General features: G+C 42.7%; 1 protein-coding gene across 5 annotated transcripts in view; it reads right to left on the reverse strand.

The window, feature by feature from the left end:
- vill (villin-like) overlaps positions 1 to 16,689 on the reverse strand; it is a 158,400-nt gene that overhangs the window by 8,433 nt on the left and 133,278 nt on the right. For all 5 annotated transcript variants that reach the window (XM_048558282.2, XM_048558267.2, XM_048558290.2 and 2 more), the window contains exons 10-16: positions 12,340 to 12,493; positions 11,262 to 11,362; positions 8,226 to 8,363; positions 5,871 to 6,029; positions 4,411 to 4,587; positions 2,940 to 3,085; positions 2,448 to 2,592 (exon numbers count right to left, since the gene is read on the reverse strand). In XM_048558282.2, coding sequence (XP_048414239.1) covers positions 2,448 to 2,592; positions 2,940 to 3,085; positions 4,411 to 4,587; positions 5,871 to 6,029; positions 8,226 to 8,363; positions 11,262 to 11,362; positions 12,340 to 12,493 — 1,020 coding nt within the window. The remainder of the gene's footprint in view (positions 1 to 2,447; positions 2,593 to 2,939; positions 3,086 to 4,410; positions 4,588 to 5,870; positions 6,030 to 8,225; positions 8,364 to 11,261; positions 11,363 to 12,339; positions 12,494 to 16,689) is intronic.

The following is a 16,689-nucleotide window of genomic DNA, read 5'->3' on the forward strand; positions in this document are numbered from 1 at the left end:
TTTACATAAATTATGTTTTGCTTAGTTAAGCAGTTTGAGCAGTGGTATTGCAGACACTTTATATTTGTCTTTAAAAATAAGGAAAAGTTAAAGTCTAGGCTATCTTCCTAAAGTATTTTGAAGGAGTCTGGTCTGGTCTGGTCCATTAAAAATTTTAAACCCTCAGACTGTAACATACCAAGGGTTGCAGGGGTGGGGGAAGGCTGCCCTTTATAACTGTGGTGACGTTGGCAGCTTCCTTCATGAAATTAGAGACAGTATTATGGATCAATTCTGAGGATGACAGAGCTATGCCGTGTAGAGAGATCAAGTTGATTGGGTGAGTCTGAAAATTAGAAAAATGTAAGGTGATCTCACAGAGACCCTTAAAATTCCTGCACAAATTGACAGGGCAGATGCTGAGGGGAGCAAAACAGAAGTTGCTGGAAAAGCTCAGCAGGTCTAGCAGCATCTGTGAAGAAAAACATCAGAGTTCACGTTTCAGGTCTGGTGACCCTTCCTCAGATGCTGAGAGGAACCCGCACCCCACCTAGAGAACTGAGTCATAAGGGATGAAAACTAAGGATTAAAGTTGGCCAGTTTATTTTAAACTCTTTCCTGGAATGTGGGTTCATGGACAAGACCAACATTTATTGCCCTTTCCTAATTACCTTTGAAACCAGTGCCTTGCTTGGACTACTTCAGAAGATAGTTAAGAGTCAACCATGTTGCTGTACATCAGCAATCGCTCGTGGGCTAGACTGCGTATGTTTGGCAGAATTCCTTCCCTAAACACCATTAATAAACCAGATGGATTTTTACAACAATGGATAATAGTTGCCATGGGAGTCATCATCACCGAGACAAGGTTGCAATTAATTAATCCTAATTAATTGTGCATGCATTTGCTTTGCTCTGTGGATCATTGACTCTAGTAATAATACCATCTCCCCTTAGGATGTTCCCATTAGGCCTGAGATGAATAAAAATTTATTAGACCATAAGGCATAAAGAGGTTCATGAATCTCTGGAATTCTTATACCAGACAGCAAGTAGTAGTTGAGCCACTGAATATATTCAAGATGGAGATCAAAAAGTTCTTGAACAATAGGTATTGATGTAGAAGATCAGCCATGACTTTAATGAATGGTGGAGCAGGTTTTAAGGGTCATACAGTCTACCCTTGCTCCTGTTTCTTAAGTCCTCAGGTATTAGTGCTGCAGTCAGTCAATGACACCCTTTTCCTGCAAATGTGTGGGGGTGATCCAATTGAGATTTCCACTATTACAACTGGGTGCCATCCAGAAAGCATGGAGGAAATATTTCTATTTGTGGGGAAGACGAGAACTCTAGATCACAAATAAAGGAAAGTGACTAGTAAATTTAACAGGCAATTCAGGAGAAATTTTGTAATTCAGAGAACAAACGAGGAATTGGATACCTCATGGAGTGATTCAGGCAAAAAGCAGAGATGAATTTACACGAAAGAGTGAGAACTCATTAAGGAGAAAGGAAAGGCCAATCAGCTAATACATATATGGTAGTACAGGGAGAATGAAGCACTGGGTAGTAATCTGGAGGTTCCGATCAATCTGACGATCCGAGTTCATTAAGCTATTCTTAAATGTTGGCGACCATGAAAACAATTTCATAAAAACCCATCCAATTCACTAATGTTCTTTACGGGTGGAGATTTGCTGTCCTTACCAAGTCTGGCCTACATGTGACTCCAGTCCCACAGCAATGTTGTTGAAGGATTTCTTTCCCTATATATTTACAACAATTGGCATCACAGCACCACTGTTGATGTGAGGAGTCTGAGATTAGTATTATAATCCAAATTTATTTATTGAATTTAAATCCACTAGCTGCCATAGTGGGATTTGAATCCATGTCCTCACAGTATTAAGTGAAGTCTCTAAATTACTGGTCTAAAGGCATTACCACAAAACCATTGCTTCCTCACCAGAAGCCCTTATATAAAGATGACATCAGTCAGTCAGGGTTCCAGCTCAGGACTCCTGTGTAATGATCCTGTGTAGATCAGACAGCTCCACATTTGACTGAAAGATCAATGTTCCCAATAAGTTTCACTATCTTGGTGTAGGGAAGGTCCGAGACCTATGAAGACGACTTCTGAAATGAGTTGTCATCTTCAAGTAAAGTGGTAGAGAAGAGAATCTCATTCTTCAACACATGTAAAAGGGCCTTGGGTTAATGGACAAAAGGTTTCGTGCAATGCACTGTTTTCTGAGGTTCTATGGAACTGATGTAGTCAGTAAAGGTAAATACCTTTAGAGAGACAGCTGGTGATGCTTTAATCTGCGGGTCACCACACCTCAGGTGAAGGGGAGATGGTGGGGAGAGCCCTTCATGGTAACCGCAGCAGGATATGCAAGCCAGGCACTCAGCCAACTGAGCTAGCCAAATCTGTAATGATAGTGAATAATTTCTAAAACTGTTTGTACCTCTTCCCATGTGTCCAACAACATGACATCATCTTCATCAAGGTCCTCTTGAGTGAAGTCATAAATTTCAGACATGATGAATCGCCCAGTCTGATTGGAGCATTCAAAGAGGCGAGGGTCATAATCACATTCTTCTTCCTGGAACCTTGGATTCACATAAAGAGTTGTCACTGACCAACACAGAGAGAGATCCAAACAGCAACAGTAATTTAAATTCAGTAATCACAGACCAGTGACGTCGAGAAACAGTCGTCACTGATCAACACAGAATGAGGTCTAGAGAGTGAGTGAGAGAAACTGAAAGAGAGGCATTGCTAACCAACACTGATCAATTGAGAGCTTGCAAATAAGGCATCACAAAATCCATTTCCTAAGAAGTCACTAAGCCAACTGGTGGCTGTAATTGTAACTGCTTATTTCTTAATTCTGAGACAATGTCGTACAATTATAGACAGCTATCCCTGCGTTTGATCTTGTCTGGGTGGTTCTTACCTACTGTCGCTTGCATAACGCCCTCTCCCTCCCAGTGCTGCCCAGAAATCTGCAGGCTCCTGAGCCTCCAGAACTGTTTGCTTCTCTCGCTTTGACAGGTTGTTAGCCACTGATTTGGCCATCTCCCGCTCATCGCCGCTGCAGCCCTGGAACAACCGGCCAAAGAAAAAAAGAAGATAGCTCTTCAGTAAAACTCATCTCATTGAAAACACTGCTCCTCAGTTCCCAACTCACGCTGAGTCCTATTCATACAACACCCCAGTGCTCACTGGCTTCCAGTTATAAAACTTTGATTTTAAAATTCTCTTTAGTTGTCGTCAGTTCCCTCATTACCTCAGATATCCACGGAGGCTTCAATTTGCCTCATTATACAGAATTTGGCCAGACCTGACTATATACTCCCTCAGAGCTCATAGCATGCAACACTTGAGTAGAATTTATAACTGTCCTCCCATTAGCGGCTCAATGGGAGGGCCTAAAAGATTTATTTTCCCTGCCAGCCTTTGCCTCAATTTTATGGGGGGTGTGGGTGAGGGGTCTGCAGACCTTCCCACTTCGGGATCCCTTGAGGTCCTTAAGTAGCCAACTAATGACCACTTAAGGGCCTCTGCCATTTCTGGTTAAATCATTGGGGGAATGTTTCCTGCATGAAATGGTGCAGTTGGGAGACTGGGTTTTTGGCAGTATGGCGAGGGGAGGGTGGAGAGACATATAGAAAGAGAGCAAGCATGTGAGAGGGAATGAGAGAGTTTGGGAAAGAGACAACAAGCCAGAGGAGAGTCAAGAATGCTGGAGGAAGCTGGGTTTAGGGCACTGGCTCCTCAATGAGAGGATCTGTCTACCCCAGACCCAAAATTTCCTTGCATTCTGGTTTTGGTGACAACTGACTCCACCCCAAGATACAGGTCACCCCAACTCTGGAGCTGGCTCCTCAGAGCTGGGGGACTGTTGCAATTCTAGGAATGGCTTCCACTCCCAATGACGCTGTTGGGATCACACAACTGCCAGAAGCTCTCAGAGGTGGGACTTACAGTTATAATGGAGACTGAACACCCTGCTTAAGATAATTAGTGCCCTTTTCAATGTTGTAAATATCTGCTGGGCTCACCCTTTATTTAACCTGTGATGGGAACACGTTAAATACCGTCCTATTCTTTCCTTTCATCCCTGCATTTTCCTTGAAGTGTTTATCCAATTTTCCTTTGAGAGGTATTGCTGAGTCTGCTTCCACAGCCCTAAGCAGAACATTCTGCTCTAAATGGGACATAGCTTATCCTAAATTATGTACACTTGGGAAAAGAACATGAGAAACAGGAGGTATATACCAATTTGCTCTTTGTATTTGCTCCCCCATTTAATAAGATTGATCTGGGTTTTCTATCACACCCCTTTTTTGTACTTCTTTACTCCCTTCATGCCCTGTACCCTTCACACTGTGCGCCCTTCACTTAGCTAGTCACAGATTGCTTACCTTTCCACACCACAAGTAGGTGGTCTGCTCTGTCTTGAGGACAAAGATGTCATTGGAGTTGAGCGAGGAAGCGCGGGCAGGCACCTCGGTGGCTTTGGTGTTCACTTCGTCTGTGCCGCGGACTTGAAAGAGTCGGACTGGTGGTTCTTCCTTCATCCCTTCACGCCCCGTTCCACCCTGAGGTTGTCAGACAAGGATAGAAAGAAAAGGCCAATTAATTGTTGCTTGAGATATGAACTACCACTAGCATCAATTACTGACACAGCAGCTTAATTAGACAATAGACAATAGGTGCGGGAGTAGGCCATTCGGCCCTTTGAGCCAGCACCACCATTCTTTATGATCATGGCTGATCATCCACAATCAGTATCCTGTTCCTGCCTTACCCCCATAACCCTTGATTCCACTATCTTTAAGAGCTCTGTCTATCTCTTTCTTGAAAATATCCAGAGAGTTGGCCTCCACTGCCTTCTGGGGCAGAGCATTCCATATATCCACCACTCTCTGGGTGAAGAAGTTTTTCCTCAACTCTGTTCTAAATGGCCTACCCCTTATTTAAACTGTGTCCTCTGGTTCTGGACTTAACCATCAGCGGAAACATGCTTCCTGCCTCCAGTGTTCAATACCTTAATAATCTTATATGTCTCAATCAGATCCCCTTTCATCCTTCTAAACTCAAGTGATAACAAGCCCACTCACTCCAATCTTTCAACATATGATAGTCCTGCCATTCCGGGAACTGACCTTGTGAACCTACGCTGCACTCTCTCAATAGCAACAATGTCCTTCCTCAAATATGGAGACCAAAACTGGAGACAATACTCCAGGTGCAGTCTCACCAGGGCCCTGTACAGCTGCAGAAGGACCTCTTTGCTCCTATACTCAATTCCTCTTGTTATGAAGGCCAGCATGCCATTGGCTTTCTTCACTGCCTGCTGTACCTGCATGCTTGCTTTCATTGACTGATGTACAAGAACACCTAGATCTCGTTGTACTTCCCCTTTCCTAACTTCACTCCATTGAGATAGTAATCTGCCTTCCTGCTCTTGCCACTTGCCACTCTTAGTCACCAGCAGCCTGAGGAAGCCTTTGGGTCTTCCTATCAGTAGTAACTTCCTATCAGACTGAGAAGGGAGGACTGAAACAACTGTACTAGAGAGATTAATGCAGACATCCGTATTCTGTACAATGGTACATAAATAAAAGATTTCATTGGATGGTCAGACAATAGTCACTCTTAGATAAGATGGGGATGAAGATGCAGCAGGTTCAAGTAGGGAGATTCTAGCCTAAGACAGCAGCCTCTACAGTGCAGGACTGGAATCCTGACAACCAGCCTTCACAGTAAGCAGAATCCACAAGCTCCCAATGCTGTCTCCATGGTTTCAGTGCAATCTATAGCAGCAATTGAAATCCAAATTAAGGCTGTGACACAGATAGCAAAAAGCTGATCGGCTCACCTCATAGACAATGAGTTTTCCCTTAAAGATGGCCAGGAAGTGTCGAGGCTCCTTGCCCATAGTGATCCGCACCTGAACTGCCTCACCGTTGTATCTGTCATCCAAACTGACAGCTTGATAGGCAGAAGCAGTGATCTCGTCCCGGCTAGCGTGTAATCCCTGTAGGAACAAAAATTCAGAGTGTTACTATAGTCCATAGCCCAAAGCCTTGGGAAAGGTGTCAAGGCCATGGAGAGGGTGCAGAGAAATTGAGCTAGAATGAAACCATACACAAGGGTCTTCAGTTGGTTGGGATAACTAATGCTGGAGAAATTACGCAGGCCTACCTTTGGGCACAGAAGGTTATTAATTGAGATTTTCAAAACAATGAAGTACTTTGATCCATTTTTGAGCAATCAAATAAGAAGAATTTTAATTTAAACGATTATGATTTAGAAGCTGCCTGGAAGACTGATGGGAGCAGATTCAATAACAGCCTTTAAAAATGAATTGGGTAAATAACTGAAGTAGAAATAGGCCAAGGACGAGAAAGCAATTCAAATTAAAAGCTTTTTGGAACAGCTGGTACGGATGCAAAAACATGAATAATAGGAAGAATTTAAACAGCCCCTCAAACCTGGTCCACCATCCAATAAGGTCATGGCTGATCTGATCTTGGACTCAATTCCCCTTTCCTACTAGTCCCCATAACTCACAATTTCCTTGTAGATCAAAACTCTTATCTACCTCAGTTGTGAACATATTCAATAACTCAGCCTCCACATCCCTCTGTGATAGAGAATTCCAGAGATTAATGATTGTCTGAGAGATGAACCTATCAACTCCACATTAAATGGGAGATCCTTTATACAGAGACATTTGTCCCCTCATTCTAGATTCCCCATGAAAGGAACCATCCTCTCAGTATGAAACTCATCAATCCCATCAGAATCCTATGTGTTTCAATGAAATCACTTCTCTTTCTTCTTCTAGACCCTGAAATATTTTGGCCCAATTGCCTCTTAATCATAGAACAATGTTCCCAAACTAAGAGACCTGGGTGTCCTTGTTGATATGTTATTGAAGGCTAACATACAGTCAAAGGAAAGCTAATGGAATGCTAGCCTTTAATGCAAGGGTATTTGAGTACAGGAGCAGTGACGCCTAGTTTGTATTGTATGGATAAAAACCAAAAGAACAGCAGATGTTGTAAATCAGGAACAAAAACAAAGTTTCTGGAAAAGCTCAGCAGATCTGGCAGCATCTGTGAAGTAGAAAACAGAGCTAATGTTTCAGGGCCGGTAACCTTTCCTCAGAACTGATGGTGGCTGGGAAAACCAGTTTATAAACCAGTTGTGCAGTTGTGCTCTCCTTACCTCTTACCTATTACTGCTGTAGAAAGAGTGCAACAAAGGTTTACCAGACTTGTTGCCATGATGGTGGGCTGTCCAATGAAGACAGATTGGGTAAACTGGGCCTGTATTTTCCAGAGTTGTGAGGAATGAGAGGTGATCTCATTAATAATTGCAAAATCCTTGAACAGGATAGTCAGGGTAAATGCATCCAAGATGTTTCCTAGTAGGGGAGTCAATAATCAGGGAGCATTAGTTAAAAATAAAAGGGAATAACCATTAGATCCAAGATGCAATTTTGTTCTAACTCAATGCATTGTGATCTTTGAAATTCTCTACCACAGACAGCTGTAGAAGCTGAGACTTTGAGTCTACTAATGTAGAGACTGATCGATTTCTGATGAGCAATGGCATCACAGGCGAGGGGGATAGTATGGATAGAAGGTATTTAAGCGTTTGATCAGCCATGATTGTATTAAATGATGCAGCAAGGTCGAAAGGCTGAATGGCCGACTTTTGTTCCCATGTTCCTCTCATCCAGGGACCAATCAATGAAAATTTGCTGGAACACAGTGTTTAAAAACCATTGTACTAGAAACAGGCCATGCCCGTACCACTTGCTAATTGATTGTCGATGGGAATTGTTGCTATAAAACCAATTTGCAGGGTGTTGAGGAGGCTCCAAAAGTTAAGTGGAACCTTAGTGATCGAGAAGGCTCATGCTTTTCATTGTAACTTCTTTAATCGATGAAACTGACTACTGCAGCCCAATATAACTAGCAAAGTCGTCTGCATATTTTTTCAAACTCCTTTTAAATCACAGCTGTCTGTCTGGGCATGATGATTAAAATTGTTTATTTTGATGTGTTGAATTCATTTACAATTACAATAGTAAAAGTACAGCAAATTACTGATCTTAAAGAGATCAAGGAGTAATTTTAAAATAATTTACTTTTGAAAAGGAAAACATGTAAAACCCAAAATACACCACAGGATGAAGCCATTCTCAAAGCCAGACTCCTACCTGCCACATGTAGATAATGTAAGCAGGCTTGTTGTTTTTCATGTATGTGTATAGCACCAAGTAGCAGTCGCCCCCATAGAACTGGCCGTAGGTTTTGGGATCCACTGGAACAGGTTCATTACCTTCGATTCTCCACACCTGATCCAGAGAAAATAATACATCAGCTGTCACTTTATATACATCCATTTTTGTTCAATTTCATTCAGTACATTTGGGAATTTACAGCAACGGAGATGGAGGTGAATGTTAATGTCCCGGATTATTCAATACTTCAGGTACCTAGATGAAAATTCACAGAATGCTGGTGGCATTTAAATTCACTTAATGAAATCTGGAATTTAAAGATATTTCCAGGTGATGGTGAGTATGAAACTATCGACAACTGCTTTTTAAAAATTGACTGATTTATTACAGGAAGGCTTCAGTTATATGGACAGATTGGAGAAGCTGGGACTTAGAGTGCAGAAGATTGAGAGGAGTTCTGATGGACTAGTTGGTGGCCTATGGACGAGACTGAACAATGTAATTATACCATTTTTTAAAAATTCATCCACTGGATCTGGGATTTGCTGACTGGCCCAGCTTTTTTTGCTCATCGGTAGTTGCCCTTGAGAAGTTTGTGATGTGCTGCCTTCTTGAACGACTGCAGTCTAGTTGGCATTGATACACTGCAAGGCCATTCGGGAGGGGTTTCCAGGATTTTGACTGGTTACACTAAAGGAATGGTAATATATTTCCAAGTCTGGATGGTGAGTGGGTTGGAGGGAAACTTGTAGGTGGTGGTCTTCCCATGTTCTTTGTTCTTTAACTAGAGAAAGGATTGGCCCACTTAAGGATAAAGAAGGAAAGTTATGTGCTGAGTCAGAGAAAATGGGTGACATTCTTAATGAGTGCTTTGCATCGGTATTCACCACGGAGAGGGACATGACGGATGTTGAGGTTAGGGATAGATGATTGCTTAATCTAGGTCAAGTTGACGTAAGGAAGGAGGAAGTGTTAGGTATCCTAAAAGACATTAAGGTGGATAAGTCCCCAGGTTCGGATAGGATCTATCCCAGGTTACTGAGGGAAGCGAGAGAGGAAATATCCAGGGCCCTAACAGATATCTTTGCAGTGTCCTTGGACCCGGGTGAGGTCCCAGAGGACTGGAGACTTGCTAATGTTGTCCTCTTGTTTAAAAAGGGCAGCAATGATAATCCAGGTAATTATCGACCGGTGAGCCTGACGTCAGTGGTAGGGAAGCTCCTGGAGAAGATACTGAGGGATAGGATCTATTCCCATTTGGAAGAAAATGGGCTTATCAGTGATAGGCAACATGGTTTTGTACAGGGAAGGTCATGTCTTACCAACTTAATAGAATTCTTTGAGGACGTGACAAAGTTGATTGATGAGGGAAAGGCTGTAGATGTCATATACATGGACTTCAGTAAGGCGTTTGATAAGGTTCCCTATCGCAGGCTGATGGAGAAAGTGAAGTCACATGGGGTCCAGGGTGTGCTAGCTAGATGGATAAAAAACTGGCTGGGCAACAGGAGACAGAGGGTAGTAGTAGAAGGGAGTTTCTCAAATTAGAGACCTGTAACCAGTGCTGGGACCACTGTTGTTTGTGATATATGTAAATGATCTGGAGGAAGGTGTAGGTGTTCTGATCAGCAAGTTTGCTGATGACACTAAGATTGGTGGAGTAGCTGATAGTGAAGGGGACTGTCAGAAATTACAGCAGAATATAGATAGACTGGAGAGTTGGGCAGATAAATGGCAGATGGAGTTCAATCCAGGCAAATGTGAGGTGATGCATTTTGGAAGATGAAATTCAAGGGTGAACTACACAGTAAATGGAAAAGTCCTAGGGAAAATTGATGAACAGAGAGATCTGGGTCTTCAGGTCCATTGTTCCATGAAGGTGACAACACAGGTCAATAGGGTGGTCAAGAAGGCATATAGCATGCTTTCCTTCATTGGGCGGGGTATTGAGTACAAGAGTTGGCAGGTCCTGTTGCAGTTGTATAGGACTTTGGTTCGGCCACATTTGGAGCACTTGTACAGTTCTGGTCGCCAGATTACCAAAAGGATGTGAATGCTTTGGAGAGGGTGCAGAGGAGGTTCACCAGGATGTTGCCTGGAATGGAGGGTGCTAGCTATGAAGAGAGGTTGAATAGATTAGGATTATTTTCATTAGAAAGACGGAGATTGAGGGGGGACCTGATTGAGGTCTACAAAATCATGAGGGGTATAGACAGTGTGGATAGCAAAAAGCTTTTTCCCAGAGTGGGGGACTCAATTACTAGGGGTCATGAAATCAAAGTGAGAGGAGGAAAGTTTAAGGGAGAGATGCGTGGAAAGTTCTTTACACAGAGGGTGGTGGGCGCCTGGAACGCGTTGCCAGTGGAGGTGGTAGACGCAGACACGTTAGCGTCTTTTAAGATATATTTGGACAGGTACATGGATGGGCAGGGAGCAAATGGACACAGACCGTTAGAAAATAGATGACAGGTTAGACAGAGCATCTTGATCGGTGCAGGCTTGGAGGGCCGAAGGGCCTGTTCCTGTGCTGTAGGTTTCTTTGTTTCTTGTTAACTATAGCTAAATCAAATCTGTCTGACACCTCTTGGACCTGCTCACTTTCTCTCTCTCTATCCCCAAAACTGCTATATTCTCCTAATTAAAATCACAACCCTCCTCCCTTCCTTCTTTCTCTGTCTTTCCTGAACACCTCATATCCCGGAATATTTAATATCCTGTTTATGTGTGAGCCAGGTCTTTATTATTGCTGCATATTATATTTCTGTGTGGCAGTCTGCGCTTATAATTCAAAAATCTTATTTTTCACAGAAATGGCCAAGGGGATGCAGCAGGCATTGTGAGACTAACGTAATAGATTGAGGATGTGCCAGCACTTCATACAGTGGGTAGAATAATCCTCCTGCTCTCTACAGGAATATTCTGATTGGTTTTTCTCACTAATTAAAGGTATGATTTGGAACAAAATTGTCTCTGATAAGAGGCAACCCTTAGTGTTAATGGAGTTTCACTTACATCCACTTTCCCAGAGGCATCATCCACCATCCTATGTTGAGCTGCGAGATCCGGCCTAGCGTGCAACACAGTCACATCAAACTTGGTCTGTTTCACTTTAGCTGTAACGAGGTTACGCAGAGGATGAAAACCTTAAGGAAGAACCTCGATACAGAGGCTCATTTTATTCTACATAGAACGTATAGCACAGATCATTCAGCCCATGAGGTCCGTGCTAGTTTTAGGCTGAGGTCTCACTCCGTCATCTAACCCTATCAGCGTAATGCTCACTTCCTTTCTCAGTCCACTCACAGGTGAAGAATGAACCCTTCAATCTTCTGTCTACATGAGCGAAGACGATCAATTTCCAAAAGAAACTGAATGGGCACTTGAGCAATATTAACTTTTTTTCATTCATTCGTTCATGGGATTGGTGGTGACTTGTCTTCTTGAACCATTGCAGTTCCTGGGGTTTGGGGAAACCCACTGTGCTGTTAGGAAGGATGTTCCAGGATTTTGACCCAGCATTAAAGGCGGAACAACAGTATAGTTCCAAGTCACCATGGTTTTTGGAGGGGGACGTGTGGATGTTGGTGCTCCCATGCATTTCCTACCCAAATGTACAGTGCTACAGGAATCCAGCTGAGGATATGGCAGTGACAGGATTGCTCTGCAGAGAATCAGAATAGAATCAATAGGCTGAATGTTGTTCTTCAATGCCATATGACTTCGATGAACATTCAAATGACACAGTTTTAAACGTAATTGACAAAAAAAAAATCTGGCAAGGAGATGTCTTTCTTTGACACAACAAGCATTTGCAATTTACAATAGTCTGCCTGAAAGAGTGGTGGAAGCAGATTTAACAGTAATCTTAAAAAGTGAATTAAATAATTACTTAATGGATGATAGAAAAGGAGAGATTGGAGACAAAATGAACAGAGGAGGGGACTAACTGGACGGCTTTTCAAAATACCTAGTACAAGGACCAAATGATCTGCTACTGAAGTACTATTCTAACATTCAGGAGAGGAAGAGGAGTAGGAGAATGTGCAAGATAAGGCAGGGAGAATGCTGAACAACACTTCTGAAGACTCACCAATCTTGCCCACCGTATGGGTTTTGCCCAAGCCTTGAGTTTGCCATTTAACGTTCCATTTCTTGAAGAGCTGTTTGAATATGGCTGATTCAGCACCATCATTCAGCAGCACCACATTAGTAGTGGCTGGATAATTCTTGGCTTTTATGAATCCCTAGAAGGAGAGAGAATGGAAAGATGGAATGAAAATGAAGGAGTGGCTTTATCAGAACATTTCACAGCATTGTCGCATTTCCAAATAAAGCGTATTCAATTCTGTGGAAAGGATCAGTTAGTCATCATTCGGAACATCGGAAAATAGTGTTTTTTCTTTTGGTGAACTAACTGCCTCTGAGCCCTCAGGCTTGAACGCTGCCCTGTCACCTCTTATCTAAACAGAATGAGGTTCTTAAGCCTCTTAAATCAATCTCCTGTTCAATCAATTCATGGCAAACTGTAGTTCAACTCCATTTACCTGCCTTGATCAATATCTCTTGATGAATATTGTCAAATAAAAATCTATCTGTTAGGTTGAGGTGCCTTGTGACTAAACAAAGAGCTAGAACAGATACAGGGGGCTCAATGGTCTCTTTGCCTGCTGCAACACTCTATGTTACTAAGATATACATTGGATTTTGCAGAACATTGTTTCTCAGGTTTCATGGAGTCTGAGTACACAATGAGGGCTTTGTTATTTCGTTCATGGGATGTGGGCGTTGCTTCCTGTGCCAGCATTTATTCCCCATCCCTAGCTGCCCTTGAGAAGGAGCTGGTTAGTTGCCTGCTTGAACTGCAGATCCCCATTCAGTGTAGGTACATCTACAATGTTGTTAGGGTCAAAATTCCAGGATATTGATCCAGCAATATTGTAGGAAAAGTAGTACATTCCCAAGTCTAAACAGTAAGTGACTCAAGTGGAATTGTAGCTGGTGGTGTTCTGTGCCCTTGGTCTTGTAGGTGTCAGTGGTTGAGAGTTTGGGAAGATGCTGTCAAGGGAACTTGGATAAATTTCCAAGTGCATCTTATGGATGGTACACACTGCTGCTTCTGAACATTGCTGTTGATGGAAGTCAATGTTTGTGATCAGACAGTCTTTATTGCCCTGGATAGTGCTAAGCTTCAGTGTTGTCAGAGCTGCACTCACCAGGCAAGCAGGAAATATTTTATCACACTGCAGGTTGTAGATGGTGGACCAACTTCCGGGAGTTGGGGGCCGAGTTACTCACTATAGGATTCCTAGCCTCTGACGTGGTCTTGGAGCCAATAGTATTTATGTAGTTCGTCCAGTTTAACGTAGAGTCATAGAGATGTACAGTACAGAAACAGACCCTTCAGTCCAACTTGTTCATGTCAACCAGAAGTCCTAAATTAATCTAGTCCCATTTGTCAGCATTTGGTTCATATTCCTCCAAATCCTTCCTATTCATGTACCCATCCATGTGCCTTTTAAATGTTGTAATTGTGCCAACCTCCACCACCTCCTCTTACAGCTCATTCACACACGCACCATCGTCTGTGTGAAAAAGTCGCCCCTTAGGTCTCTTTTAAATCTTTCCCCTCTCACCTTAAACCTATGCTTTCTAGTTCTGGACTCCCCCACCCTGGGGAGAAAGACCGTGGCTTTTCACCCTGTCCATGCCCCTATGATTTTATAAAATCCTTTAAGGTCGCCCCTCAGCTTCCAATGGTCCAGGGAAAATAGCGCAGCCCATTCAGCCCCTGCCTACTTCTTGTTAATAGTAACTCCTGGATAGTGGGGAATTCAGCAATGACAATGTCATTGAATGTTTTTAACTGCTACATACAAGGCCATGAGATGACTAGTATGAACATGGAAGCAGGCCATTCAGTCTACCTAGCCCATGACAGTGTTTAAGTTTCACACGAAACAAAGGACTAATTGCATTTTCTTGCACTGTTCCCTTTTTCAGCGTCCTTCACCCACATATACAATCTAATTTCTTTCACAGAATGTTTTATTTGTTCATTGATGGGATGAGAGCGTCACTGGCCAGGCCAGCATTATTGCCAACCTAAAGGACATTAGTGAGCCAGATGGGTCTTACTGATAATAGATTCATGGTAATCATTAGACTCTTCGTTCGTGATTGTTTTCTTACTGGATTCAAATTCCACTATCTGCCATGGCAGGATTCAAACCTGTGTCCCTGGGACATTACCTGGATCTCTAGGTCAACAGTTCAGCAATAAGATCACTAGGCCACTGCTGTCCCTAGCAGTTGCTGCCCATTTCTAATTGCCCTTTCTGTCTGCAAATAACAAGACCTTTGCATCACATTATAAGTTATTTCTGGTAATCAGCAGCTAAGTGCTGGAGGTGACCGTTCAATTTCGCACATTGTTCTTAGAAGCCTAGCTAGATCCCCAGTGTTATTCAGGAAGAGAATATGACTCCAGTTTTGTACTTTGAAGTTGAGGATTAAGGTACCAGTACTAGCCTGTGCTGCCTCGACCCTGAAAGGTGTGCAAGGGAGAAGGCTGCACCTTCTGTCAGTCCTGAACTGACACTTGCCATCTGAACTTGCTCGGTCCCAACAGCTGAAGGAGTGGATGTTACCTGCCAGCAGAAGAGGGACAGGGAGGCTGGGCTGGGGATTATAGCATAATTCCTTGTACATTTAGGATAATCAAACAAATGTTGTCCAATTGCAGAATTACATTAAGTGTTAAACATGTGACACAAGCTTTTGAAGCACAGGCTGGTTGGGTATTGCTAGTATATGGCTTGTTGTGAAAAGGTAAAGGGGCACGCGTTGGCTGTTTGCAGCAAAAATGGTACTGAACATACTCAACCATATCATTTCTGATTCTTGTCCAGCAAGTTCTCTGCCTTAAGAACCTAATTACTATCCAAGCCCATCCACACCTCCAACAGCCTCAAACAACTAACTGTGGGAGTGATTTCAAGTTTCCATTTTGCTTTGTGAGGAGTGTTTCCTAACATCACTCTTGCCTGAGGGAGTTTGTGTACTCAAGTCCCACTCCAAAGGCTTGAGGACATAACCCCAGCTGACAGTCCATTCAGTGTAGAACTGATGGAGTGCTACACTGTCATTAGCTGTCAGCTTCCAATTGAGACATTAAACGGAAGTGTCAGCTAAGAGATCTCACGATGCTATTTTAAAAAGAGATACACGAGATCTCTGTTGTCATGATCAAAATTTATCCCTCAAGCAACATTACTGGGAAAAAAAATCTTCTGGTTGTAATCTCATTGCTATTTGTGGGATTTGCTATGTGGAATTTGGTTGCTTTATTTCCTACATTGTTACAGTAAAAACGCTTTAGTATTATTTCAATGGCTGTAAAGCGCCATGCGATGACTTGAAGTTGCGACAAATGTTATAGAAAGTAAGGCTTTTGTTGAATCATACCAAACAAGACGATTCCAGAATCAATCCCCAGGGGAGTTTTTTGATGTGAGCAATGATGTGACTCGGTTGCCCCTGGACTGGGTAGAGTGGGGTAAAAAAATGTACTAGGCAACCTAGTGTTTAGCACACTGAATAGAAACCCAGAGATTCTGAGCTCAAATCTGAGCAATGCAGAAAATTAAACTCAATTCAATAATTTTGGTTGTTTGTAGGCATGTGCTAGAGGTGACCATTCAATTTCCCAGATTGTCATAGAAGCCTAGCCTGATCGCTAGTGTCATTCAGAAAGAGAATATGACTCCAGTTCTGTACTTTACAGTTGAGGGTTAAGGTATCAGTACTCAGTATAGCTTGTGTTACCTAGACCCCAATAAGTGTGCCAAGGAATGCCACATCTGAACAGGCACTTTCTGAACTGACAGTTGCTATCTGATCTCACACTCTCCCAACAGACAAAGGAGTGGTTTACATCTGCCGGCAGAAGAGGGATAGGCAAGCTGAGCTGAGGATTATAATAAGTCCAGAGCAGTGGAGATTAGAGCTGGCAGCAACAATTTTTTTTTGAATGAGTTAAACTGAATTTGACGTTGAACACAAAAACAAAACAGTATCTCACTAGTAATCCGAACTGCAGCCGACGCCCCTGGTCCATTCTGTTTTGATAGAAATTGAATATCAGATGCGTGTTATAGTGCCTGTTATTTGCCTGGTCCAATCTTCTGTTGCATCAATCTCTTCTATTATATTTCCGACTCAAGGACCTTCCTTCCTAACAGGTTTGCGGATGTACCTACATATCATAGACTGCAGCTGTTCAAAAAGGCAGCTTAGCACCACCTTGTCAAGGGCTATTAGAAGTAGACAATAGGAAATGGTAGCTTAGCAAGCGATGCCTGCATTCCACGAACGAAAGTACAAATAGATTCTGTTCTATCAATTCTAACAATTGTACACCCCAACTATTATTTGGTGCCCC

This window comes from Stegostoma tigrinum, chromosome 2, assembly GCF_030684315.1.
Source record: "Stegostoma tigrinum isolate sSteTig4 chromosome 2, sSteTig4.hap1, whole genome shotgun sequence".
Taxonomy (NCBI): Eukaryota; Metazoa; Chordata; class Chondrichthyes; order Orectolobiformes; family Stegostomatidae; genus Stegostoma; species Stegostoma tigrinum.